We start from the raw sequence: 24,028 nt of genomic DNA, 5'->3' as shown, positions 1-24,028 counted from the left end.
TGATAAAGGCTTCTTCTTCTCTCTGCTTATCTACCACTAGTTTTGTACCTAGCATAAAGCCTTGTGCCAAGCTGCAAATGTTATGTCAGGCCGTTGGCATGTGGGCAGTGTCCCTTGCCAGTCAGAAACAGTGCCTATTTTCCCTCTCTAAATGCTAGGCCCGTTTGGTCTGTTTTGTGTCAGGTTGCTTTATATAATTCAATCCTTTTTTACGGTTGCGCCGTTGCTGATATCAACATTATCCACAGCTAAGGAATCAAGGCTCTGGGTATATGAGCAGTCAAAAATAGAAGGATGCTTTCTGAATCCTTGAGGCACAGAACCGAAGATCGCACGAAATGTGGATTTCAAAATAAACTGCAGTGGCAATGCAACATGAAGCGTAGCTGAGGAAATAATTGAATGGCTGCTTAATGTAGTTACGAAATCCAGGATTTGGATTGTGCAAGATTGGAAAGCAGGGGCAAACTATCCCGAAAGCAGCTCAGAAAAGGCGATAAAAGGCAAAGGGAAAAACTTAAACCTCCTAGAAAAAGATGGGTGGGCATTGCCACGGCTGCCCAAGCACGGCAAGACCAGTCACAAAACATGTAAGAAACGCTGTTTGGGAGACTGCCGCAGAACAAGCCCGGGCCAGCCGGCGCGCCCGCTGCCAGCAGACAAACTAAGCGGGAAGGAGGAGCGAGCGAGTAAAGCCCCGTTCTCCCGGAGCCCCGCCCGGCGTCATGGCGCGTCGCGTGAACTGCGCCCGCCAGCTTCAAAGATGGCGGCGGCGGCTTCGGCGCCGGTCGCGAACACGTCCCGCTGCCCAGAGCTGGCTCGGGCAGCGGAGCGAAGATTATCTGAACAGTAAGCATGAAAATGGGTGGGCAGCCTTTTTCTTTCTGGCCGAGGGCGAGGCTGCAGCCAGCACCTGGCGGCCGCCCCCTGTTGTTCACAGATCTGCACTGGTAGCTTGCATGGGGGTTTTGGAAGCCAGGGGCGAGGGCTTCGAGGCCACTCGTTGTCTTATCTCTGGCCGCATCAGAAGACTTGAGGAAAGGCCAACGGGTGGCAGAGTCCCCTTCCCCCCTCCCTTCTCCCTTTTGCAAATAATGCAGTGTTTTTCCCTTGGCGGAATAAAGCCCTTTTGCGAAGGAGCTCTTTTTAATTCCACAGCAGACAAGATCTTGGCGAAGGAATAAGTTAGTTGTTATTGTTAACACGTGTCTCCAAACTACCTTGTGATTAGGTTTTTAATAAGGCCTACCCTTGAATCCTCACGATTTAAAAACTGCGTGTAGTTTTCCCCTATTGGAGGTCATTCCTGTGTTTACTTTAAATGATGTGGCAATGCTTTAGTATTTTAACTGAGCTGCAAATGTGTGTTGAGAGGGAGAGAGGTTAGGCTAGTAATAAAACAGGCTTCCGGGAAAGCAATAGAGCAGGAGTGGTTAGATTAGAAGTTGATCGGGATCTACACGCAGCGTTTTTTTGGGGGGGGGTGTAGTAGATCACCAAAGGTTACCTACTTGGCATTTGGCAACAGCAGGAAGGTTTTCATTAGGCAGCTGTACTAAGAAAACTTAAGGTAGACAGGAGTGGAATTTTTGTTAAAAGGACTGCTAATTCTGATAGCTACTGTGAATCCCTAGATTCCAGGTGTGCTCAAAAGGCACTCTGTTCTTTAATTCTAATTGTGTGCCATTTGCACTTTACTGTCTGAATTTCTAGTAAACAAAAACAAACAAACAAACCCAAACTACTGTACATCCAAGAAGCCTGAAAACCTGCCCCACCCTGCAGTAGTGTGAGATGGTTGTACAAAGCCTTGAATTTGATGAGGTTTGGAATGAATGCAGGGAGTGAGAGGATACCAATGGAGATTAAGTGGAAAAGGCAGTGACAAAGTGGCGGGAGAAAGATAATTTCAACAGTTGTTTTGTACAGTGTGGAGAACAAAGATATGGTAAAAGGTGTATGAAGAAGTTGTGCAAATGACATGTTAGGGACAAGTCAAATGACAAGTTAGGGACCTGAACATACAGGAATGTTTGAATTGTTAAAATTGAAAAGAAACTAATGTCTTGGGGTGGGGGTGGGGAGATATAGTGAGTATTTAGTATCCTTTAATTTAGATTGATTGGGGAATTTATAAGGGGAAATAGGGGAAGTTCAGGATCTTCTTATTTGATCCTCGCAACAACCCCGTCAAGTTGGTTCGGCTGAGGGAAAGTGACTGTCCCAAAGTCAGGCACTGAGTTTTATAACTGAGTTGGGGTTTTGAACCCGAGTATCACAGGTTCCAGTCGTGACGCCTTAACCACTATACCATACCTTATTTACGAGTAATCAAATAACATCCACTGGGTTGAATCTGAACTTTCTCTATAGCATGTTTCAGAGGGGAAAACAAGGTGTAAATGAGAAACACTTGTGGCAGTCATATTGGAGGCTTCGACATTTCCTAGTAAAAGTGGCCCTCCAGTAGAGTGGGTTGCTGGCAAGTGTACTGTTTTGCATGATGCACGTTACGTAAAATAAATGAAGCATCTAGTTTGAAGCAGAAGATGGAGTAGACTGTTGGCACTGGTGAAATCTCTGCACAGCTTCTGAATGGAGTGCAAGTATCTCAGTTGCTGGATGTCATGGGTGGGAGAGTGCTCTTGTTCTCATGTCTGGATTGAGAACTTTGCACAGGGGTTTTGCTTGGCGACTGTGAAAACAGAAAATACCCTGAACTACATAGGTTTTGGGTGCAGTAGGCTCATCTTATGTTCTTGAGCATAAACAGATAAATCTGTAGAACAAAGGACTTTTTCTCATAATTCTGGAGGTGTCAAAACAAAAGTTCTCTCTGAGAAGATAGATTGTTGTTATCGTTTAGTCGTGCCCAACTTTTCATGGCCCCATGGACCATAGCACGCCAGGCACTCCTGTCTTGCACTGCCTCCCGCAGTTTGGTCAAACTCATGTTCGTAGCTTCGAGAACACTGTCCAACCATCTCGTCCTCTGTCGTCCCCTTCTCCTAGTGCCCTCAATCTTTCCCAACATCAGGGTCTTTTCCAGGGAGTCTTCTCTTCTCATGAGGTGGCCAAAGTATTGGAGCCTCAGCTTCAGGATTTGTCCTTCCAGGGAGCACTCAGGGCTAATTTCCTTAAGAATGGATAGGTTTGATCTTCTATAGCTTAAAAAAAATTATAGTGTTGAAATGAATTAAGCTATCACTACCTTCTTGGATTTGTTTTCCAGCAAAATAAATAGTTTGCTTTTGAAATGCAGGCAACATTTAGGTTTGTGTTGTGCATGTTCGAGTAAATGTCTGTTACACAAATACTACATCTATTTTAAGAGCTGTTTCATCATCCCTGTTGCAGATTCAACAGGTTATAGGCACTTCTCTTTGCCGCTGAAGATAAACAGCTAAGAGCAGAGACAAGAAGATTAATTTGGGGGTCATCTTGGCTCATAAGTCCGTACAGAAGTATATTTGTCAAGGTTAATACAATTCTGGGATTACTAAGGCACTTTGAACACATAACTTTCTGTTCTTTTTATTAAAATGTAGCTTCATTCCCTCCTTATGTTAATGTAGTAATCATGTATTTGAAACTAATATTTTGTATAAATTATCTTTTAAGTGCTTCAATTATATTAATATTGCTTTAAGTTAATATTTCTAGGCAATAGCAAAGCAATTTTTATTCATTTATCTTTTATACTTTTAATTTGGGGTACAAAATTTTAATTAAATAGATTTATTATATATTGAATTTATAAAAGGTTTTGTTTTTAAAAAATTATATGTTTTTTTTTACTAAGTGTGACTTTATTGGGTGTTTGAAACTTGTGGCAACTTGATATATTTGTTCAGTATAGCCTCCATTCTGTGCATCTCATATTTATATACTTTGCCTGCTTTCAGATGCAAATTCTTCTTCTTCTCCTTTTCCTTCTGCTTCCTCTAATAACCCACACTTCACCCTAAGGTCCCAAGGTGGATTAGAATATGAAAACACAATACTGAAAACAGCTTTTAAAAACTGACAATTACAAAATTAAGGTGAATCCTAAAAATATACACCTTGTGTGTCAAAACATGGTGTCCAACATTGGGGTTAGCACAGAAGATGCTATCAAAATTAAAGTTGCCCATAAAAGGAGAGTTTGCAGAGCATGTGAAGTAATGCCATCAGCAGGGTGTATTTGGTCGGCTGCATTATTCTTACCTCCAAAGATGCTGATTTCTAATATAAAACATTTACATTAGCAAAGAGGTTCATGCGGAACAATAGACTTGCTTGCTTTAATTCAATAATGTGTGGAGAATAGTTATTTCTAGAGTCAGGCATAAATAAAAAGAGGATGGGGTTCCTGTTCCTTTTAATAGTTACATAGAAGGGGGATTTCAGCAGATGTAGCTTGCCGTGAAGCCTGTTAGCATTTACTGCAACAATTATAGCATCTCTGTAATTTTGGGGGTTTTATTCATGCTTTTGGCAGATTTGATCAATGTAGCCTACTGTCATTTGGACCACAGTGATCTGCTATTCCATATGGTGAATGAGGTGTGAGATTTGCAGGGCAGCATAGCTACATAACCTGCCCATGTTCAGTGATGCTGCCTTTTCATGCAAAATGATGTTATTTTGAGTACAGCGTCCAAGGTTATGATTATGAAATTAATTGGATGCCTTTTCACTATTACTACTACTGCAAAAAATGAAGTGAAAACTAAGATTTGTCTGCAAGCTTTGTTTTTAAGGCAATATGAGACATTTTGTTAGACAATAATTTTATTGAACTTTTACTAACTTGTTTTTCTCAAATGTTGCATTGGCAACTTAAGGCTGGCCAACTAAAACTGGGAAAAGCAATTTTGTTTCATGAATAGTTTTCGTATTGACTGTGCTTTGTTTTTGTTTTGATTTAGGTGCCTGTTGGTTTTTCCAAACGTCCCACAAAGAAGCAATGCATGTCCCTTGAGGATCCCTGACCTTTAGCAACTTGATAATAGCTATCTGGATATCACCAGCATTTCCCATGTTAACAGTTCTGAGCATGTTTTACTACATTTGCCTTCGACGCCGAGCCAGGACAGCTACAAGGGGCGAACCTATGAACAATCGGAGAGCTATTGAATCAAACAGAGCCTTACCTATCAACGTCGAAGTGGTCCAATATGCCAAAGAAGTGTTGGATTTCAGTTCCCATTATGGTAGTGAAAACAGCATGTCGTACACCATGTGGAATTTGGCTGGAACTCCTAATGTGTACCCTAGCTCTGGTGACTTCACACAGACTGCTGTATTTCGAACTTACGGAACATGGTGGGAAGTCTGTCCTAGTGCACAATCACCTTTCACAAGGACACCACCCAATTTCCATAGTCACGACTATGTAGAGCTGGCTTTTGATGAACCAGTTTATCCCACAGCAATACACGTCCTGGAAACCTATCACCCTGGTGCTGTCGTTAGGATTTTGGCATGTTCTGCAAGTCCTTATTCCCAAACTCTGCCTGCTGAAGTAAGGTAATTCATCTTATTAATTTACTTTTCATTTCCTTGATATGAGGTGTGTGTGTGTGTGTGTGTGTGTGTGTGCGCGCACGCAAATTTATTAATGAAAGAGTGGAGGTAACACAACACAAAGAGAGTGGGGGAAGAAAACAAAACAATCAGCTCATATTCACAATACAATAAACAACAATACACCAATCTTAATTCACACATACAGTGCAACATATGCCCTCCAAATGTCTGTATAGGTACCCAGATAAAGTTGATTTTTAGTCACCATGCTTTGAAGGGTTTGGTTTTTTTAAAAGCAATTTGTATGTAAACATGTTTCATACAGGGTCCGATGAACCCCACCAACAAGGTGTGGGGTTGGAGGCACAGAGGACACAAATCCTTGCTTGGCTGGTCTTCAACAGGTCCTTAAGATTATAAGAAGAACTCTGTAGGAAGGTCCACCTGTCCTACTCCATCCTCTTTATTTCCCCAGTGACTAACCAGTTGCCTCCATAAAGCCCACCATCAGGTCTTTAAGGCAATAAACTTTTCCAGCAAATGATATTCAGTGTGCCATACCATATCTGAACATGGAGTTTCCATATAGCCATTATCCCAAATAACTTTTGGGGCCAGGGTAGAATTAAGCAATGGCAGCCCTGTAATCTTCTGTTTTAGGTGGCATCTCAATATATTCAGCATGTGGCCTATAGTTGTTGTGCTGTAAAAACTTCTCTGCTACTATAGGTGACAAGGAGCTGAACAGTAGTGGGCAAGAAAGCTCTTAAAAATGACAATATTGCATCATATGTTATTTATTCATCATTATTTATTAAATTTGAACACCATCCTTCATCCATAGATCTCAAGGCAGAAGAACTTTGAATTTCAGCATAATCTTCTCAACATAATGGTGGGCATTTGTGTGTTACCATAGTGGACTACTAATGGCTTCTTCATTATAATGCCAGTCCTTGGGCAAAATAGCTCTTGAAATGGCTTCAGAATTCCATCTTTTTAAGCTATTTCGACAACAACATCGCAATATCTTCAAAGTTTTATTTCCAAAATACTGGATTGCATAAACTGGGCATGTACTAGTTGGCATCCCTAGAGACCATTTCTTCCGCATCAAGGTTCAGAAAAATCTTCTGCCGTAAAATGTGTGCTGTCTGTACAGCCATTGTCTGGAAAAACACTCACATAGCCACATGTGTTGGTTATCACTTCATCTGCAATTACCTGCAATTTTTAAAATAGCCCCTTTAATTGTTCACTTATTGAAATGCATGTTCACTGTGCATTCTCAGTTTTCCCTCCTAAACCTGTGTAAATTGTGCTATATTAAGAGGAAATCAACCGGAGTCAGTGAATAATGGTAGTATATTATCTAACCTTTTTTTTATTTTGTGAGATATTTATTAAGTTTTATGAGATAGAAGAGTTAAGACTGTTTTATAGCAGCCACCTTTTAGTGTTCCTCATGCTGTATTTTTTTATCAACTTGAACTTAATTTCATTACCAATACTAAAAAAAATAAATTTATTTTGTCTAATAATCGTATTACATGTATACTTTTCTTTTTGTAGATGGGAAATCCTTTGGTCAGAGCCACCCACCAAGGTAAATTCACCTCAGGCACGTCGGTTTGCGCCTAGTATCAAACGGATAAACTTTCCTACAAACCTAATTCGCCTAGAAGTGAATAGTTCTCTTCTGGATTACTACACCGAGTTGGATGCAGTAGTACTACATGGTTTGAGAGAGAGGCCTGTGCTTTCTCTTAATACTTCATTGATTGATATGAATGATCTGGATGATGATGAAGAAGAAGATGGAGAGCAAGACACCTGCAGCATGGACAGCCTTAATAAGCAGTTTAGTGCGGCTGCCTTCAAGGAATGGACAACTAATGGATACTTTGATAAATTGCCTTATGAGGTAAAGGAGGGGGGGGGATTCTTACTTTAAAGCAGAATTGCCATAACCAGTTAGGATACAAGGGTTCAAGATAGCTTTATACCTATGATTACGGTGGTAACGGCTTCACTCGTAGTCCTTTGGAATCTGCCCATGCTTTTTAAAAACAAAACCCCATTTTCTTGATGTGTTTTAAATAAACCACAAGTTCTTCTCAAAGTGATATTAAACAAATCCGAATAATATTTTGTAAAAATACCCAAATCCAACAAAAAGCTAGCTGAAATTATGTTGTTAATGGAACTCCCCCTCCCCCCAAAATTGGCTTTTTCCTTTTGATCTGTTACAGAAAATAACCTTTGCAAGCCTAGTTTATCATTGCTGGTTAGACTATGCAAAATAAGTTTTCATCCGTATCAAATACAATGTTTGTTGTATAGTATTGATTATGGAGGAAACTGATTGATAGATATTCATACTAAACCAAATCAAGGGGATGTATATTTTCCCCTCTTGTAAAGAGAAATGGTAGTCACTCTAAATCAGGGGTCACCAAGGTTTACCTTGCCTGGGCCGGTTCACTCCAGCGGAGATCCCTCCGTGGGCTGGATTGCGTGTGCACCCGCGATTTCCAGCATCTGCGTCTGCACACGTGATTTCCAGCGCCGTGAGAGCGAGTTCCCATGCTGCGCTGATTTAGCGCAGCACATGGGGACTCGCCAAGCGGGCAGCTCGGTTCAGGGGCGGCTCATGGGCCAGTTAAACGACCCCCGTGGGCCGCTTGTGGCCCATGGGCCTTAGGTTGCCGACCCCTGCTCTAAATCCCTGCCATTTGTTAAGGCTATAACACCAGTCTCACTCTGGGAGCTCTTACTCCTCTTCAGTTTCTTCCTCCCCCCCCCCATACAAGTCTTAGAGATATTTCAAAATTCCCTCCACAGTTATTTTCTTTTATGTAAACTGACTTTTAAAGGAAATGCCGTCAGAAACAGACAACAGCTGCCATTTTTCTTCAGCAATGCATAATAACCACAGTGGTTTGAAAGAGACTCTGCATGTTATAGGATTAGTTTTTAAAAGCGGGTATTCAACAGCATTCTGGGAGTCGTTCTGAACACATCATGTCTCCTCACTTACTCATTATAGTATCAAATTGTGCTTTATGCTAGGGTACACATACACACACACACACACACACACACAGAGAGAGAGAGAGAGAGAGAGAGAGAGAGAGAGAGAGAGAGAGAGAGAGAGAGAGAGAGAGAAAATTTCTGACAAGACACCAGACTCTAAAGTAGTAATGATTAATGGCTATTAGCCTGTAGGCTTGGAAGCTGTTATCTTTGTTTAATCAAAAGCAAAAAAAGTACTTCAGTTACATCTTAATGTCATAATCTTACTGACATTTCATTATACCCTTTTCATTTCAGGTATCATGAAGTGTAATTTTAGTCTAAAGTGGGATTAACTTTTCTGGTGTTGATACTGACATGTTAAAAGATTTTTTTATCTCTAATGCAGAGTTAGTGATGTGTAGATTATCAGATACATTAAAAATGAAATTAGTTAAAGGGGACATTATTGAGTTTTTCATATCCTTATTAACCATGTTATAGTAGAGAAATATGAGAAGCATAATTTTGTTCTCTTTAAAAGAACACTATTTTCCTTTTAAACTTTCCTTTACAATTTTCACTGGAATGGCAATGAATGTTGTCAATTTAACAGTCTGAAAATGCGCTTTGTACTTCTTTGACTAGCTGGTGTGTGGGCTCACAAATAACAGCATACAAAGCATTTCAGCCTGATCCTATTTTTGTAACAAACAAAAATACTAACAGTGTGATTTACATGAACCACAATAACACATAGTATTAGACTTGGAAGAAAACTTGCCTCTTGCACAGGACTGACTTGATTCCTACTCCATCACCAGCCCAGCCATTGGTATTGTGGTGTCATTGTAAAATAAGTCAGTTTGCAATTCTGAAAATCCTATATTTCTGTTTTGCTTACAATAAAACAAAAACCATCATGTAAGAGAGTTCAGTTTATGTATCTCTGGCAGCATTGGGAGCAAACCGCTCAGTGTGGATTTTGGTTCTTTTATTTATAATACCTGTAATGTCAAACTTGATTTTTCTGTTCACATGAACTTGAGTTGTTATACTTGACTCTTGTTTGGCTATGTGACAACATATAAGTCGTGTTCTGAATAACTAGTAGAATATTTCTAATATCTATATCCCATGTATCTTAATCTATATGGTCTCGAGAGATCTAACTTGTTTTATTTTATTTTATTTTATATATTTTATATTCCACCCTTCATCCATAGATCTCAGGGGATTTGCATTTTTGGTGATCACAATCAAGCCCCATTAAGTTCAATGGAAGGGAGTTAATAATGTACTTCAGTCTCTGATAGAAATTAATGGGACTTTAAAAGAACATAATCATGCCAAATAATGAAATAGCTGATTTTGTATGTTTGTGTTGGGCAAGCTGTGTGTGTGTGTGTGTGTGTGTGTGTGTGTGTGTGAGAGAGAGAGAGAGAGAGAGAGAGAGAGAGAGAGAGAGAGAAGGACTCCGTTGTTTTTTATCTTGAGAGCAGAAATACCTTCTGTTATGTTAATGCATGGTTTTAAAAAACAAAGAGAGAAAAGCAGCTTTTTTTTAAAAAAAAAGAAGTTTAATTATGTAAAGTCTTTTAAAAAGCAAGGGAGAGAGGGAGGAACAAAAGAAGCACTAAATAGAAAAATGACTAGGAACAGAAAGTGTTTTTCCCCTTAAGTGTATTCAGTTTTTAAAAATCAGTGAACTAATGGGATATATTATCCAATGCAGTGGAAATTGTAATTTTAAGGACAGTGGTGTGATGTTCTTTTCTGTGTTTTCAATTCAGCTTATCCAGTTGATTTTGAGTCACCTTGCAGTCCCAGATCTGTGTAGACTATCGCAGACATGTAAGCTACTTTATCAGCACTGCTGTGATCCTCTGCAGTACATTCACCTGAGTTTGCAACCTTATTGGGCAAGAATAAACGACACAGCTCTAGAATACCTACAGTCTCGCTGTATCCTTGTCCAGTGGCTGAATTTATCTTGGACTGGAAACAGAGGAACCATTTCGCTATCTGCTTTTGGCAGGTCAGTGCTCTGAATCACGATGTACTAAATATTTGAGAATCATCCCCATACCCCTGCTTCCCACTCCTTTCAGGTAGGACAGGAAACGTTCTCTTGTTTCTTTTTCACATGGCCCTAATCCAGCAACAGTCATTCAAACTCAGGTATGGGCTTCTTGGTGCATAGCTGCCAAGTCTCCCGTATTCCCCGGGAAACCCCCGTTTTTCCAGCTGTTCCCAGCCGAAAAAATGACCCCCCCCCCGGTTTATTCTGGCGCGGCAGCCATTTTGGAACAGGGCAGAGCAGCATCAAAAGTCGCTTCTGAGCATGCTCCGCCCAGTTCCAAAATGGCGGCAGCGCTACTTCCGGTCCAGTCCCTTATTTCTCAGGCAGGGACTTGGCAGGTATGTTTGGGTGGGTTTTGATCTTGTTCAGCCTTTCGCTTTTGTGATAGGCAATCTAGCCAGGACAGCAGAACTTGAGTTCCCAACCTTTAACCCAGTCAAGCAAAATACTGGCTTTTGTTTTAGTTTTGATTCATATACTTTATTACTGGCTTTATTTGCAGATATTCAACATCATTTATACAACATCCTCATGGTCAGTTCAATAGTAACCTTGCAGCAGTGGAACTTCTTTACTAGATTGGGAAGTCAGGTTAAGGAATTATGATGACCTAAGATGCTGATAGACAGTGCAGAAAAATATTTTTTGATGCTTAATGGGAAATGGAACTCATGAAAGACTGGGCTAAAGTCATTCGTATGGTACTGATTTAAAAGTGTGGTTTCTAATTTCAACCTAATTGTTTAATATTAGCAAATTTTATGTCAGACATTACATTAAAAAAGAAGAAGTAATTGTCCATCTAGTTATTGGGATGGATGTAGACCTACCTTTTGCAAATGAAAGACACGTGGAAGGGCTCAATGGGAGAAGGGAGCAGAAGCGATTCCCTTCCCCTTTCCCCTGCAGTTCCCCACATCACCTCCCATACAGTTTCTGGTGGTCCCTCAGCCTGCTGGTCCAGGTTTTCAAGGACTATATGGACAGAGCTCCTCTTGTGGTTGGCCTAGATCCAGCCCATTGGTTGAACACTATTAGACTGCAATCCACAGCCCATCGTATTACAGTTTATTGATGCTTGTGGACCCATGAGTAAGTTGTCCAGGATTTTAGTTTTTAGGTAGAAAAAAAACCAAGAGGTAGCTTTGCCTAGTATCTCTATCCTTTGGGGGCCAAACTTTAGATTATGTTTATAGTCCTTTAAATATAAGTAGGTAGCTGTTTGTTTATATTGCTGAAAATGTTGAGTATCGGTAGAATATGTAATAACTCCAAGGAAATAGAACAAATTAGAATAGTGATCTAAGAAATCTGACAAGCAAAGGATATATTACCACGAGAGGACAGAATGCTTCAGGCATGTGAGCATCCTGAGGCAAAGCTGAAGGTGATTTAACTTATTGATAATGTCCATCTCCTTAGGGCTATATAAGAATGTCATCAGGTTTTACTTTTGAGAATTACTAAGTTTGCTAAACTTCTGTGCTTGAGCTAAAAAGGGAGTTTGGGAAAAACTGATTGGGACAATAAATCAAATTTAGTAATATATATTTTATATTGCTCTGTCAGTGGAAGAATGGCATGTGAATTGAGAAAATGGTGTGCATAATCATATTACATATGGATAAATTCTGATTTGGCATCAGAAGAGCAGTAGAGTTTTTAGGACTGCTTGCTAATGTCAATTGTAGCAGGATACAGTTTGTGCTGCTGCAGAATATTTCAGTGTTTTGGGAGCAAGAAATTTTTATTTTAAAGAAGTTATACTTTAAAAGTTGAGATTTCAATCGTTTTATTACATGCAACTTTGTAAATCGTGAAGACAGTGAAACAAATCTGTTTACATTTATTCTGTGGGGTTTTTTTGGGGTGTGTGTGAACATTAAAGGCATGCTTATGTAAGAATTTGTCTCGGATGTTCACATTACTTGAAGAAAGTTGGCTTGGTGTCTTATGGTCTAAAATTTTGCAGTACAATAATGTTACAAAATTAGCCTCTACAGTATGCTTCTTATGTACAGTATGTAAAATGTGTATGAAATAATGTGATGCCAATATTCTAGGGCTTGGTGTGTTTCGAAATTTCAGTTGCATGGTATAATTGATACTAATAATATTTAATGAAACAAAATCTATGTTAGCACTTCTAGAGGATTCTTCTTCTGATTAATGGGAAACTGCATTAGAATAAGTTCAGTAATGAATACAGATCCTAAGAAAGTTTGCTTTTACTCTACTGGACTTTGTGAATGTGATCTGGTCTGCAAATAAGCTTAGATGTGCATGAGCCTTGTGCCTGTACTCAATTGTCCCAACACTGTCCCTTCCTTACTGTCTTCTTGGTGTGTCACAATTAATCTAGAGACAGTAGTTTCTGCCATCATCATTCTCTTGTTTCCTGGGTTGTGTACACACCCTATTTTAAGGCACATTTTCCTCCAAAACACCCTGGGAACTGTAGCCTACCTCTCACAGAACTACAATTCCCAAAACACATTTAAAAAAACTACAGTTCACATGATTTTTGAGGGGCATGCTTTAAATGTATGGTATGTATGCAGTTCGGGTCTCCCTGACGCTACTGTCCCTCACAGCGACAAGCATATCAGTGCATTTAGGTTTAGGGCACAAGCTATGCTGTGTGGATATATGGGAAACCTTTGGAGTTCCTCTGTCCTTCTTTGCAACACAAAGAACTGCTTCACAAGTTACAACATGCTTTCAAAGGAGACGTTTTGGTGTATAAATTAACTTAACACCCAAGCGCGAATCCAATGACCTGTAATGTGTGATGGTTACATGTTTGTGGGTTTTTTTGCATATACTGTAGAGTCAAACCTCGGTTGTCGGACGTAATCCATTCCGGAAGACCGTTTGACTTCTGAAACGTTCGACAACCGAGACACGACTTCCAAATGGTTGCAAGAGTTTCTTGCACTCACGCGGAAGCCACGTCGGACGTCCGGGTTCTGAAAAGTGTTTGAAAACCAGAGCATTTACTTCTGGGTTTTCGGTGTTCGGGAGCCAAAACATTCGAAAACGGGGCCGTTCAAGAACCAAGGCTTGACTGTACTGTACGTACATCAGAAAGCTTCAATTGAATTCCTACAATATGCACACATAGCAGCATTTCTGAGTACCAATTTTGTAATTTATAAAATGGGCTCTAGCTTTCTGGTTTAGGTGTATCATGATGCTTCCATGGTAGAATTTTCCTTCTTGCAGCTGGGAGGAAACTTCTCTTTGGCTAGTTAAACTGCTTTCTCTTGGTCCCTGGTGTTGATTATGTTCCCCCCCTTAGTTCTGTGTTTAAGCTGTTGCTTTACTAATAAGGCTACTTATTAGGCATGCATAGCATTGTTCTCAAGCTACTAAGAGATGGCAAGAGAAATAACTGGGTTTAATCCAGGTGGTTTCCCCCCCCCCCATATAAACTACCATAAGCAAAGACACTTATTTTATTGTTGAATTAACCCACATGACAATGTGCCTTTTACAGATTCTTGAAGGTTTGTGGTTCAGAACTAGTGCGCCTGGAGTTGTCTTGTGGTCATTTCCTCAATGAGGCATGCTTGGAGGTCATTGCTGAGACATGTCTGAATCTTCAAGAATTAAATCTCTCCTCCTGTGATAAGCTACCACCTCAGGCTTTCAATCACATTGCCAAGTTGTGCAACCTTACACGTCTAATTCTCTACCGAACGAAAGTAGAGGTAAATTTTTTCTTCTTCTTTTATCGGTGATGATAAGACTTAAGCCTCAGAAACAGAATAGAGTGTAACTTCCGTGAAGTACTCATGTTTAAAAAATTCAGGGATATATATATATCTTAGGGCAGTATCCAGCAACCTGATATCACACATAGGATTTCCCCTACCTCCTCCTAGATCTGTCCCAAGGATCCTCAATGCTCCAGAGCAGATTTTGAGGGAACACAAACGACATAAGCAGTGAAGGGAAATATGTTCTATCAACAGTGTCCATTCTGCTGGTGGACAGCCATCACTGGATTTCATACTTAAGACTGTAGCTAATAAATACAGTTTGCATCTGCTAGTATAGATGCATTCCTAGTTTACTGCATTTCTCTGCTCCCCAATCCCTCAGGATTTTTAATGTGTATGGTGGGAATTCAATACCATCCATTCTATCATGTGTAACTCAACTTGCTCTCTCCTGGAATGCTGATTGCTACTATGATGTCCTGAGAGTCATCTAAGCGAAAGTTTTTTTGGGGGGGATGCCCTAAGTTTCCTCCATTCTGAGTTAGTGACTGCCAAAGCATCAGTCACGATAATTTTGTTCAAAGTTTCAAGGTCACCAATAGCACATCTTTCTGTTACTAACCAAAGGTTAGTCAATTTAAGGTTAGTAAAATAATTTTTTCCTGATCTGTTTTGTGAATTACTTACACACAGATGTAACGACAGCTTGCATTCTGCAAGTGTAAATACCTGCATAAATACCTTCCTTGCTGCCAATGGAAAATACACCTGTTGTAATCTATGTGTTATTAAAGTATGTGCAGGCAGAAGATCCACATGTACGCATGTTTCATTTTCAGGCTCAAATTATTGGCTGCATCTGCAGCCAGTTTTATTGCAAATTTACTTCACCCCATGTTTATTCAATGCACATAGAAACAGAAATACTTTATTGTCACTGTACCACTTGTTTCCAGTGAGATTAAACGAGCCCCCCCCCCCCCATCCCCACCACAATCTCTCCTTCCTTGTTACTCTCTGGGTGCTGTCGCACGACCACCAACCCCGAACATCAGCTGCAATGTTGCTGTCTTCCATTCAGCAGCCTCATGGCCCATGGGTAAAAACTGTTCTTTAACCTGTTGGTGCGGCTTATCATGCTTCTATATCTCCTGCCCGAGGGCAGGAGATTAAAAAGGTGCTGGCCGGGGTGTGAGTCATCCCTGAGAATGTTCCTCGCAACGGTCTCCCACGATAACATCTAGCGGACTCAGGGGACAGCCCACGATATCGTGTGCTGTCTTCACCACCCCCCGTAGGGACTCTCTGTCCATGGCTGTCAAACCAGCATACCACACCGTAATGCAGTATGTGAGAACACTTTCTATTGTGGACCGATAGAAGGAAATCATCGTTGCTGTCCAACCTTGTTCTTCCGCAATACCCTAACGAAATGAAGTCTCTGTTGGGCCTTCCTAACCACCTGGGCTGTGTTGACCTTCCAAGTTAGGTCTTCACTAATATGGACTCCCAGTTATTTAAAGGAAGAGACTCTCTCAACACAGCCCCCCCCCCATATACAACGAGGCTAGCTCCCCTCTCTTTCTCCGAAAGTCCAACACCATCTCCTTTGTCTTGCCAATGTTTAGGTGCAGATTGTTCTCTGAGCACTATGTGAGTACCTTTTGAACGTCCCCCCGTACGCAGCTTCGTCTCCACCTGTAATTAGACTAGTTATCTCTGTGTTGGGCCAATAGTGGAACAGTTTTACCATTTGAAAATGCTTTTTAGAAGAGACCTAGCCCTTCTGCTTAAACAATCCAGCGGTAGTTTCCCTTCATGAAATGCAACCAACTGTGTACAAAACCAAGATGTAATAAATTTTCTGATTATAAATAATTACAACTTAAACATTTTTACTTTTTGAAAGCACTTATTACAAGTTACAATTTTGCTTCAGTCATCTAAGTAATCTTTTAGTTACACTAAATTAAGACTACACTTATACTGTACTCAAAAGAGTTTTGTGCTGGTGGTCTTAGTATTTGCTGACTCTTTAATCCTTTATTCATTGAATATGCATTCACAGCATACTTCCCGAATTTGTTGGCATTGATGCATTTGAGGTGCACAATGGACAATAAAAGTACTTTGTTCATAGTAACTTGACAATACACATCATTATTTTGGTGTGTATATGTATGTTATCTTGATTTGATTCTTATCTTGATTTTCTGTTTCCACTTCTGTGCTGGAGCCAACATGATATCTTGATGAAGCTATCAAATCTATGATTCTAGTGCCTTTAACATCCAAAAGTATCAGAATGTCATGTTTTTCAAAATAAAGTATCAATTCATATGTTGTGTAACTAACTACCCGACCATTTCAGACTTTTTATGCTATTGTTGCATTTGAATGTACATAATAGGGATTATAATTTAGAACTTGTTGCAAACCTATGTTTGTATAATTATAAATTTTGTACAACACAGTAACATTTTAGGATTGGCATTGAACAGTGGTTAATGGGGAATAGATCACTATCTATTTGCAATCTAGTTTCTTAAGGAATCAGGGCATATACTCATCTTCTCCCTGCCACCTTTAAAGTCCTTCTTGCTGCACCCAAAAAAGGTGGTATATCCCCTGTAGTATAAAAGTTGCTTGAGGCAACAAAATACTTCTTTCAGTTTTCCAAACATGCATGCATTTTTTTCTAAAGCACAGCACATTTTGTCCTAATTTGCACCAAAAACTCACTTCTAAATAAGTCTTAAAGTGGCCCTGTTTAAATGGAATCATACAGCTTGTTTATTTTCATTTCAATTGCGCGTCCAGGCATTGTACACCCTAGTCCCCAACCTGCAGACAAATAAAGGACCAGATAGGCTGGTTTGGATTGAAACAGGCCACAAGTGTATTGAACGCCGATGAAAGAGGTTTGGCACATATGTCAATCCAGGCAGGGGCTTCCTAAGAATTATATCAAATAGGGTCACCCCCGCAGGGACTGCCATCTGGGGGAGTGCCCTTGGCCCTGTCCCCACCAGGGCACGTAGACATGGCCGCTCCCCCTGGATCACTTTAACAGGATCCATTTGGAAGGGCAGGCAGAGACTACAACCTCCCCTCCATCCAAGACAAAGGATTGCCCCAATGCCCAACCCAGTTGTGACAATTGCTATGAAGTAGGCAAAACAAAGAATAGAAATATGTTTGAAGCCTAACCAAGACAGCGCATACAAAGTTAAAATTGATACTGTAAAACACGTACAAGCAATAAATAAGCATCCTGAGGTGCAAAAAGTTTTATTTATGATAATCCCAATCTATCTGCAGGAGATCTCGGGGTGGGGGGCATGAGTGTTTTCAAACAATATGTACAATATAAGTAAAAATGTGAAAGTCACAATATATCATGCCATTTGAAAATTCAAATAAAATAATTACAGGAGCCAGGTTTGAGGAGGAACATGGGTTGTTTTTTTATGTTGGCTAAGGGGGCGTGTGTTACAAAAGCTTGATAAGTACTTCAGTAGAATAAGGCATGTCCAACTATATTTGATTAGTCTGGCTTTCATTTTCTTTCACCATTAAATAAATGGACTTGTGCAACATTTTGATAGCTGGACTTTGCCCTTTCCTTTCTTTTCTCCATCTCCCCTTATGTTGTAGAAATATTCCTTGAAGACTAAACCTATTGAGTCATCATGTCTGTATATTAAAGTAAGCCTGTTTAGGACTCATTTGTGCCATTAATAATTGATAATAATCAATTGTCCATAAAGACTATGGTACTAAAGAGGTTATCAAACATATGTTTGAATACTGAAAATCAGTATTTGCTTACAGAAATATTAAAAGCTATGTAGCGATTTACTAATGTTAAAAGTATCAACCACTGTAGCATTATCTCATAGAATCATAGAGTTGGAAGAGACCACAAGGGCCATCCAGTCCAACCCCCTGCCAAGCAGGAAACACCATCAAAGCATTCCTGACATAGCTGTCAAGCCTCTGTTAATAATAACTAACAGTTGCACAATATTGCAAATTGTTATATTAATCTGACATTGCAGGCAGATAATTAGTGATTAGATAAGACTTACTATTCATCAATGGTTAACTATGAGATGTATTTATGTATTTTTTTCCTTCAGTAAAAATCCTGAAAAAGTCCTTTTCAAGTCAAAGGAATACACCAAACTTATTATGTTACCCTAAAATATAACATTTTTAATGTTTTTACTCCATTAGAAGTAAGTCATTCAGAATTTTTATTTAATTACGTTGGTCCCCACCCAGTTTATTTTCCTGTCAAGCATATTTCTAAACTAAATATCACACTTCAGACTAAGATATGAAATACAGAAAACTACATCTCAGGACAACTTGGACTACTAATTTAGAATACGAGTTCGTGATTATTTTGTGTGAGATGTGTATTATATGATTAAAGTTGTAATGCTCACTGCAACGTCAAAAAAAAGCTATTTCGCAAGGTGCATCTGATATTCTGGTGGAGTCCCTCTTGCTATGTTTTAATGATGTGGCGCCTCACCATAAGCATGTTTAAAATGGCAGCAACATGACTGCAAAGTGCACGTTGTATTTGTTTCCATCTGTATGTTGCTAGTGACAGGCGCTCGATGATTGTCAGTACCCTTGTCAGCAAGAGCATCCTGTGACATTAAAGTCACCAGCTCGGTCCTGATGCTGTGTGACTCTATTGGCAGTTCCATCAGGCTGCAGCCGATCAGTGAATGTCAAAGACGCTGCACTTTTCCGGGATGTCACCAGCCCTCTGTGTTTTTGGGGTGGCCTTGCTTGTTGTTTGAATTTGCCCGACTTCTAAGAGCTTTCCTAAGGGAAAGGAACTGATAGGTCATGGGAATAAAGGTGTCTTCGGGGCATGCAAAACCACATCCAGAGTGACTTATTATATAAAGGCTTGTAATGATTACCTTGACTCTAAGCCAATCAATGGTTAGAGCATCTGGGGACTCATTAAATGGCATTTGTGGTGTCTGTTACCTAGGTTTTGAGCTGAATTTCAGGGAAAGTGGTGACAGCCTTTAATGTCTAATTGACCCTTTCTCTTTGTGTTTGCTTTCTATATTTGCTTCTGATGTGTTCCCCAATGGCAGCAAACAGCACTGCTCAGCATTCTGAACTTCTGTTCAGATCTTCAGCACCTCAGCCTGGGTAGCTGTGTAATGGTAAGTTTTTAAAGTCCAGGCTCAGCGTATGTAATCAGAATTTGGACTTCCCTTTTCTTTACAGAAAAATCAAACCGCCTGTTTTCATCCTTTCATCTAACACCTATGCACTTCTTATAAAAAGATAAAATAAATGTTTGCTTGAACTTACACCTGTCCATCTGCCAAGCTTCTATTTCATCACTTGGGCTACTTTGTAGGAATTGCAGAAATCCTCCTGTGTATAGCCATAGGTGGGTAGAATTAATTTATGTATTTAGTTCAAGTCATGGAAATCCCTATTGTGGTGTTTCTCATGTGATGATGTCGCTTGTCACGTGCATGTGTATATACAAATATATAACTTCCAGATTTTTAAATGGTCAGTTCCTTCTACTTGTGCACTTTTAGGATTATGAGCTAGACTGCATATGATTTTCAGTTGTATATTCCCTCCTCCCAAGCTCAAATTAGGATAATTATTCATCAGATTCCACTGCAGAAGCTGAAATCTGCCATGGAAAACCTTTTTGTGTGTGTAGAGTGGGGTGGACGTTATATATTTTACATCTCAACCCTATTTCTCCCTCGGCTTTCCAATGCCACACACGGGCAGATTGCAGCATCCATGGCTGTGTTTTGAAAATTCTCCCCCCACCCACCCAAAAAAAAGTATAGGAAGAAACTATACAGTGTCATCGGTGATTGGTCCATGATCTGCAGCTTCCCTGCTCCTATGTATCACAATTCTTCTGCAGAACAGACATTGTATTATTACTACTACTATTCATCGATTTATATACCACTTCCATGCCAAAATGGCTTCTAAGCAGTTTGCAAGTATAAAATCAATTATGAAGTGTCTACACTTAATTCAAATACACAATAAAACAATTCTGTCAAAACATTAAAAATGCAATATGTGTGTGTGTGTGTGTATATATATATCCCATTAAAATATTATATGTATAAAACACACCCATTAAAAAGCATAGCAGTTAAAGCAAAGCAGTTAAAAATAGGAGCATGCTTAATTTTGTGGCAGAGTTGTAAATATATACAGATAGTTTCTTTTGAGTAATAATCCTCTATAGTTGAAGAATATTCATGGTGCCATTCCTGACTAACTCATAGCTTAAGTACCATTATCAAGATGGTTGCCACCCATATACTCTGCCATGAAACAGGTTTTTAAACATTGTGTTCTCTTAGTATATGGAATTGCTTCAACACAGAATTTACCACATGGTGTATCCCAAATACAGTGGCACCTCTGGTTAAGAACGTAATTCGTTCCGGAGGTCCATTCTTAACCTGAAACTGTTCTTAACCTGAGGTACCAGTTTAGCTAATGGGGCCTCCTGCTGCCGCTGCGCCGCCGGAGCGCGATTTCTGTTCTCATCCTGAGGCAAAGTTCTTAACCTGAGGTACTATTTCTGGGTTAGCAGAGTTTGTAACCTGAAGCATTTGTAACCCGAGGTACCACTGTAGTCACAAAATGAGTGGAGGGAGTCCCTAGGGGCTTACCCATGACCTGTTGGCAGGTTCGCCATCCCTATTTAGGAGGCTTAGGCTACTTGACCTGAAGTGTGTGAAGTTGCACAGAATAAGTTTTGCAGGCTGCATATGGGTATTACAAACCATTTGCTTATAAACACACTTGAAATGTGTGATGCTTGTGTCTAACCTGCAGCTAACAGGCTCATAATTTTAAATGCAAGATTGAGGGTATAAATACCAGTATGCTCCAAATGAGTTTTATTTCTTCGCAGATTGAAGACTATGACACAATAGCTAGCATGATGGGAGCCAAGTGCAAAAAACTTCGTACGCTGGATTTATGGCGATGTAAAAACATTACTGAAAATGGAATAGCAGAGCTAGCTTCCGGCTGCCCACTGTTGGAGGAGCTGGATCTTGGCTGGTGCCCAACCCTTCAGAGCAGCACCGGCTGCTTTGCGCACCTTGCGCGTAAACTCCCAAACTTGCAAAAGCTCTTTCTGACAGCCAACAGGTCTGTGTGTGATTCCGACATAGATGAACTTGCTGCAAACTGTACTAATCTCCGGCAGCTTGATATTTTGGGTGAGTAGCCATAAAAACACTTGGATCTTCTTTAAATCGATTGATTGTATCAACAGCAGAAGATAAACGTATGTGTTGTATAAAAGAAGATGTGGTCTTGAAAGTAAATACTGGGTTCATGATTCACATATAAAAAGTTTCCGTGAACATGCTCTCACTGGTTCAAAGCGTAATGGATTATGGGGTTAGACCAGTTTAATTCCAGATTCTTTGATTTACTGGATTGTGAAGCAGGCAGCAAATTTGTTTAATCGTTTATCCTTTGCTGCTAAAGGGACTAGTTTTCTGATGATTTCCTGAAAATGTTTTAACTGCAATTGCCGGTTTTCAAAAGCTCTTGGAATTTGAATAGTGTGTGACAGGATATATTTATAAAGTGTGAACCTTATGATCAAACAGCTTCTTGCAGAGCACATAATAGAGTGCTCTGTTGGGCTTCTTTCTTCAAAAAGAAACCAAATTTTTATTTTTTTTTAAAAAAGAAATCAGCATAATTTTTCATTTTCTATTGCAATTGGTATAAGAGACTGTCTCCGCACACACACACACACACACACACACACCCAGCCCCAAAAGCTTAAAACTTAAACTACAGCTTAAAACCGTAGAAAGCTTTTGCTAGTCAAAACGAAAGCTTTTTCATGAAGGTTAAAAAGGAGTTGTTTCTATAGGTTACACATCATAGCCAAAAGTACAATAATAATGGAATTCCTTGTGTTCTGATACACAGCCTTGAAATATCCATACTAAATAGTTCATATGAATGTTCCTGTGTTTGTGGCATGTACAGAGGAAGCCAAAAGAAGCTAATTCATTGACACATAAAATCAAAGCACTAGTTCTGGGTATTCCAGGCCTAGAAAAAAATGCTGCTCCAGTGTAATGTGGTAAGAAGGGGGTTGTTCATTTACACAAGTGTCATGCTGTGTGACTGCATAGGCAGCAGGATTCTTCCATCTTTGCTGGTGTTGCAGAAGCCCATCTATACAGATGGAATGATCTCAACCTTTCATACAGCAAAAGAAAACAATACACCAAACCCCTTGTATAATGTTAAACTATACGCTTCCACCAATTTTTCCATTGCAGTGGTTAATAAAGCCTCCCCAAACAGCTCAGTTCTATGTGTTTCCTCATAAATAAGTCCAAGTTGTGTTCAAGCATGTGTTTAGGATCGAAGCCCGAGGCATTTTTCTATTTAGTCATGCTGTTTAGTATTCCAATAGAATACGGATTTGAAATTTTGGTTCCAAAGAAAGGACTCTTTTGCACATTTCAGGAGCTCAATCAAGACCTTACTTTTTAGAACGGATATGGTTTGTTGGATTAGTGATGCTTTGGGTGTTTTCTAAGCTGTGTGGTAAATCTTAGGCTTTAATATATTGTTTTTATTCATCTTAAAATGTTTGTTGCAAGCTGCTGCTGCTACTACTGAGGTGCTTGGGAGGCAGGCATGGGATATAAGTATTTATTTTTTTAATTCCAAACTCTTCAAAGCTGAAGATGTCTTACAACAATAACTGAATCCATAAAAATGCTGATAGATTTGCCTTCACTACTTTTGAGTGGCTCAGTGCACTCCCACCTCCCACACCTGTATGTACTTCCTTCTTGAGCTCAGTCTCTGCCTAAATCTCTGCAATCTCTTCCGTAGGGAGAACTTTAATCCCTTCTTTTGGAAAGTTAGTTTTGCCCCCTTTCCCATCTAGCTCTCTTGTTGGCACTAAGAACAAAAAATTAAGAACAGACAAAGATGTCACAGCAAAATGTTTAGTTCCTCTGCGGTAGAAATTTTGATATAGGAATCGGTGCAGTTACTGAATTTGAGAGGCACAAATACGTCAAAGGACTAAAGTATTTGCAATTCTGCAACTTGGTCACCCTGTTAGATGATGTTGTGTAGTAATATCTGCCCCTCGCATTACTTCCTGTTTGTTAATCCTGAAATGCCAGGTTTAGTGGACTGATTAAAGTATGAAAATGGGCAATATGTGAAAGTGGAATACATAGTTTTGTTCCCTGCCGGCAGGGCACCATATGCGGTGCCATTGTGCGATCACATAAACTGCAGCATATGTGTGGATTATGCTTAAATAAGGGCAAAGAACATGCTCCAGAAAAACAAAACTCCCTTTTGATATTTTGACTGCAGTCAGGCAGCATAAAGTACAGCTTAGAAGAATGTGGTGGGTTTAAGCCATCTGTATGCACAATGCATCAGTTGCTATCCAGACTCGTTGAATTAAAATCTGTAATTCTAGGTAAGTTCACACAAATGTAAAAGCTCTCTTTTCAAATATGTAAAACCACCCGGGCATGAAAGGAGGAATAACAATGTGTTTCCCCCTTGTATACAAGAATATTTCACTACCTCATACATGCTGTAAACTCCCCCCCCCAAAAAAAAAAAACCTCCCACACCTTCC

At 39.8% G+C, this 24,028-nt stretch overlaps 1 protein-coding gene across 3 annotated transcripts in view; it reads left to right on the top strand.

Moving 5' to 3' along the window:
- The first annotated feature begins 766 nt into the window (after nt 1-766).
- Nucleotides 767-24,028, top strand: part of FBXL4 (F-box and leucine rich repeat protein 4) — a 28,354-nt gene continuing 5,092 nt past the window's right edge. Inside the window, exons 1-7 of one of the 3 annotated variants that reach the window (XM_035109343.2) lie at nt 767-849; nt 4,914-5,514; nt 7,087-7,438; nt 10,323-10,567; nt 14,112-14,325; nt 19,467-19,538; nt 21,290-21,602. In XM_035109343.2, the coding sequence (XP_034965234.2) occupies nt 5,024-5,514; nt 7,087-7,438; nt 10,323-10,567; nt 14,112-14,325; nt 19,467-19,538; nt 21,290-21,602 (1,687 nt within the window). In that variant the 5' untranslated portion in view covers nt 767-849; nt 4,914-5,023. The other 2 variants (XM_035109345.2, XM_060272608.1) reach the window with 2 other exon arrangements.

The sequence above is a fragment of the Zootoca vivipara genome, chromosome 3, assembly GCF_963506605.1.
Source record: "Zootoca vivipara chromosome 3, rZooViv1.1, whole genome shotgun sequence".
In the NCBI taxonomy this organism is placed as follows: domain Eukaryota; kingdom Metazoa; phylum Chordata; class Lepidosauria; order Squamata; family Lacertidae; genus Zootoca; species Zootoca vivipara.
The sequence above is the reverse complement of the archived record's forward strand: the minus strand, read 5'-3'. Positions and strand labels throughout refer to the sequence as shown.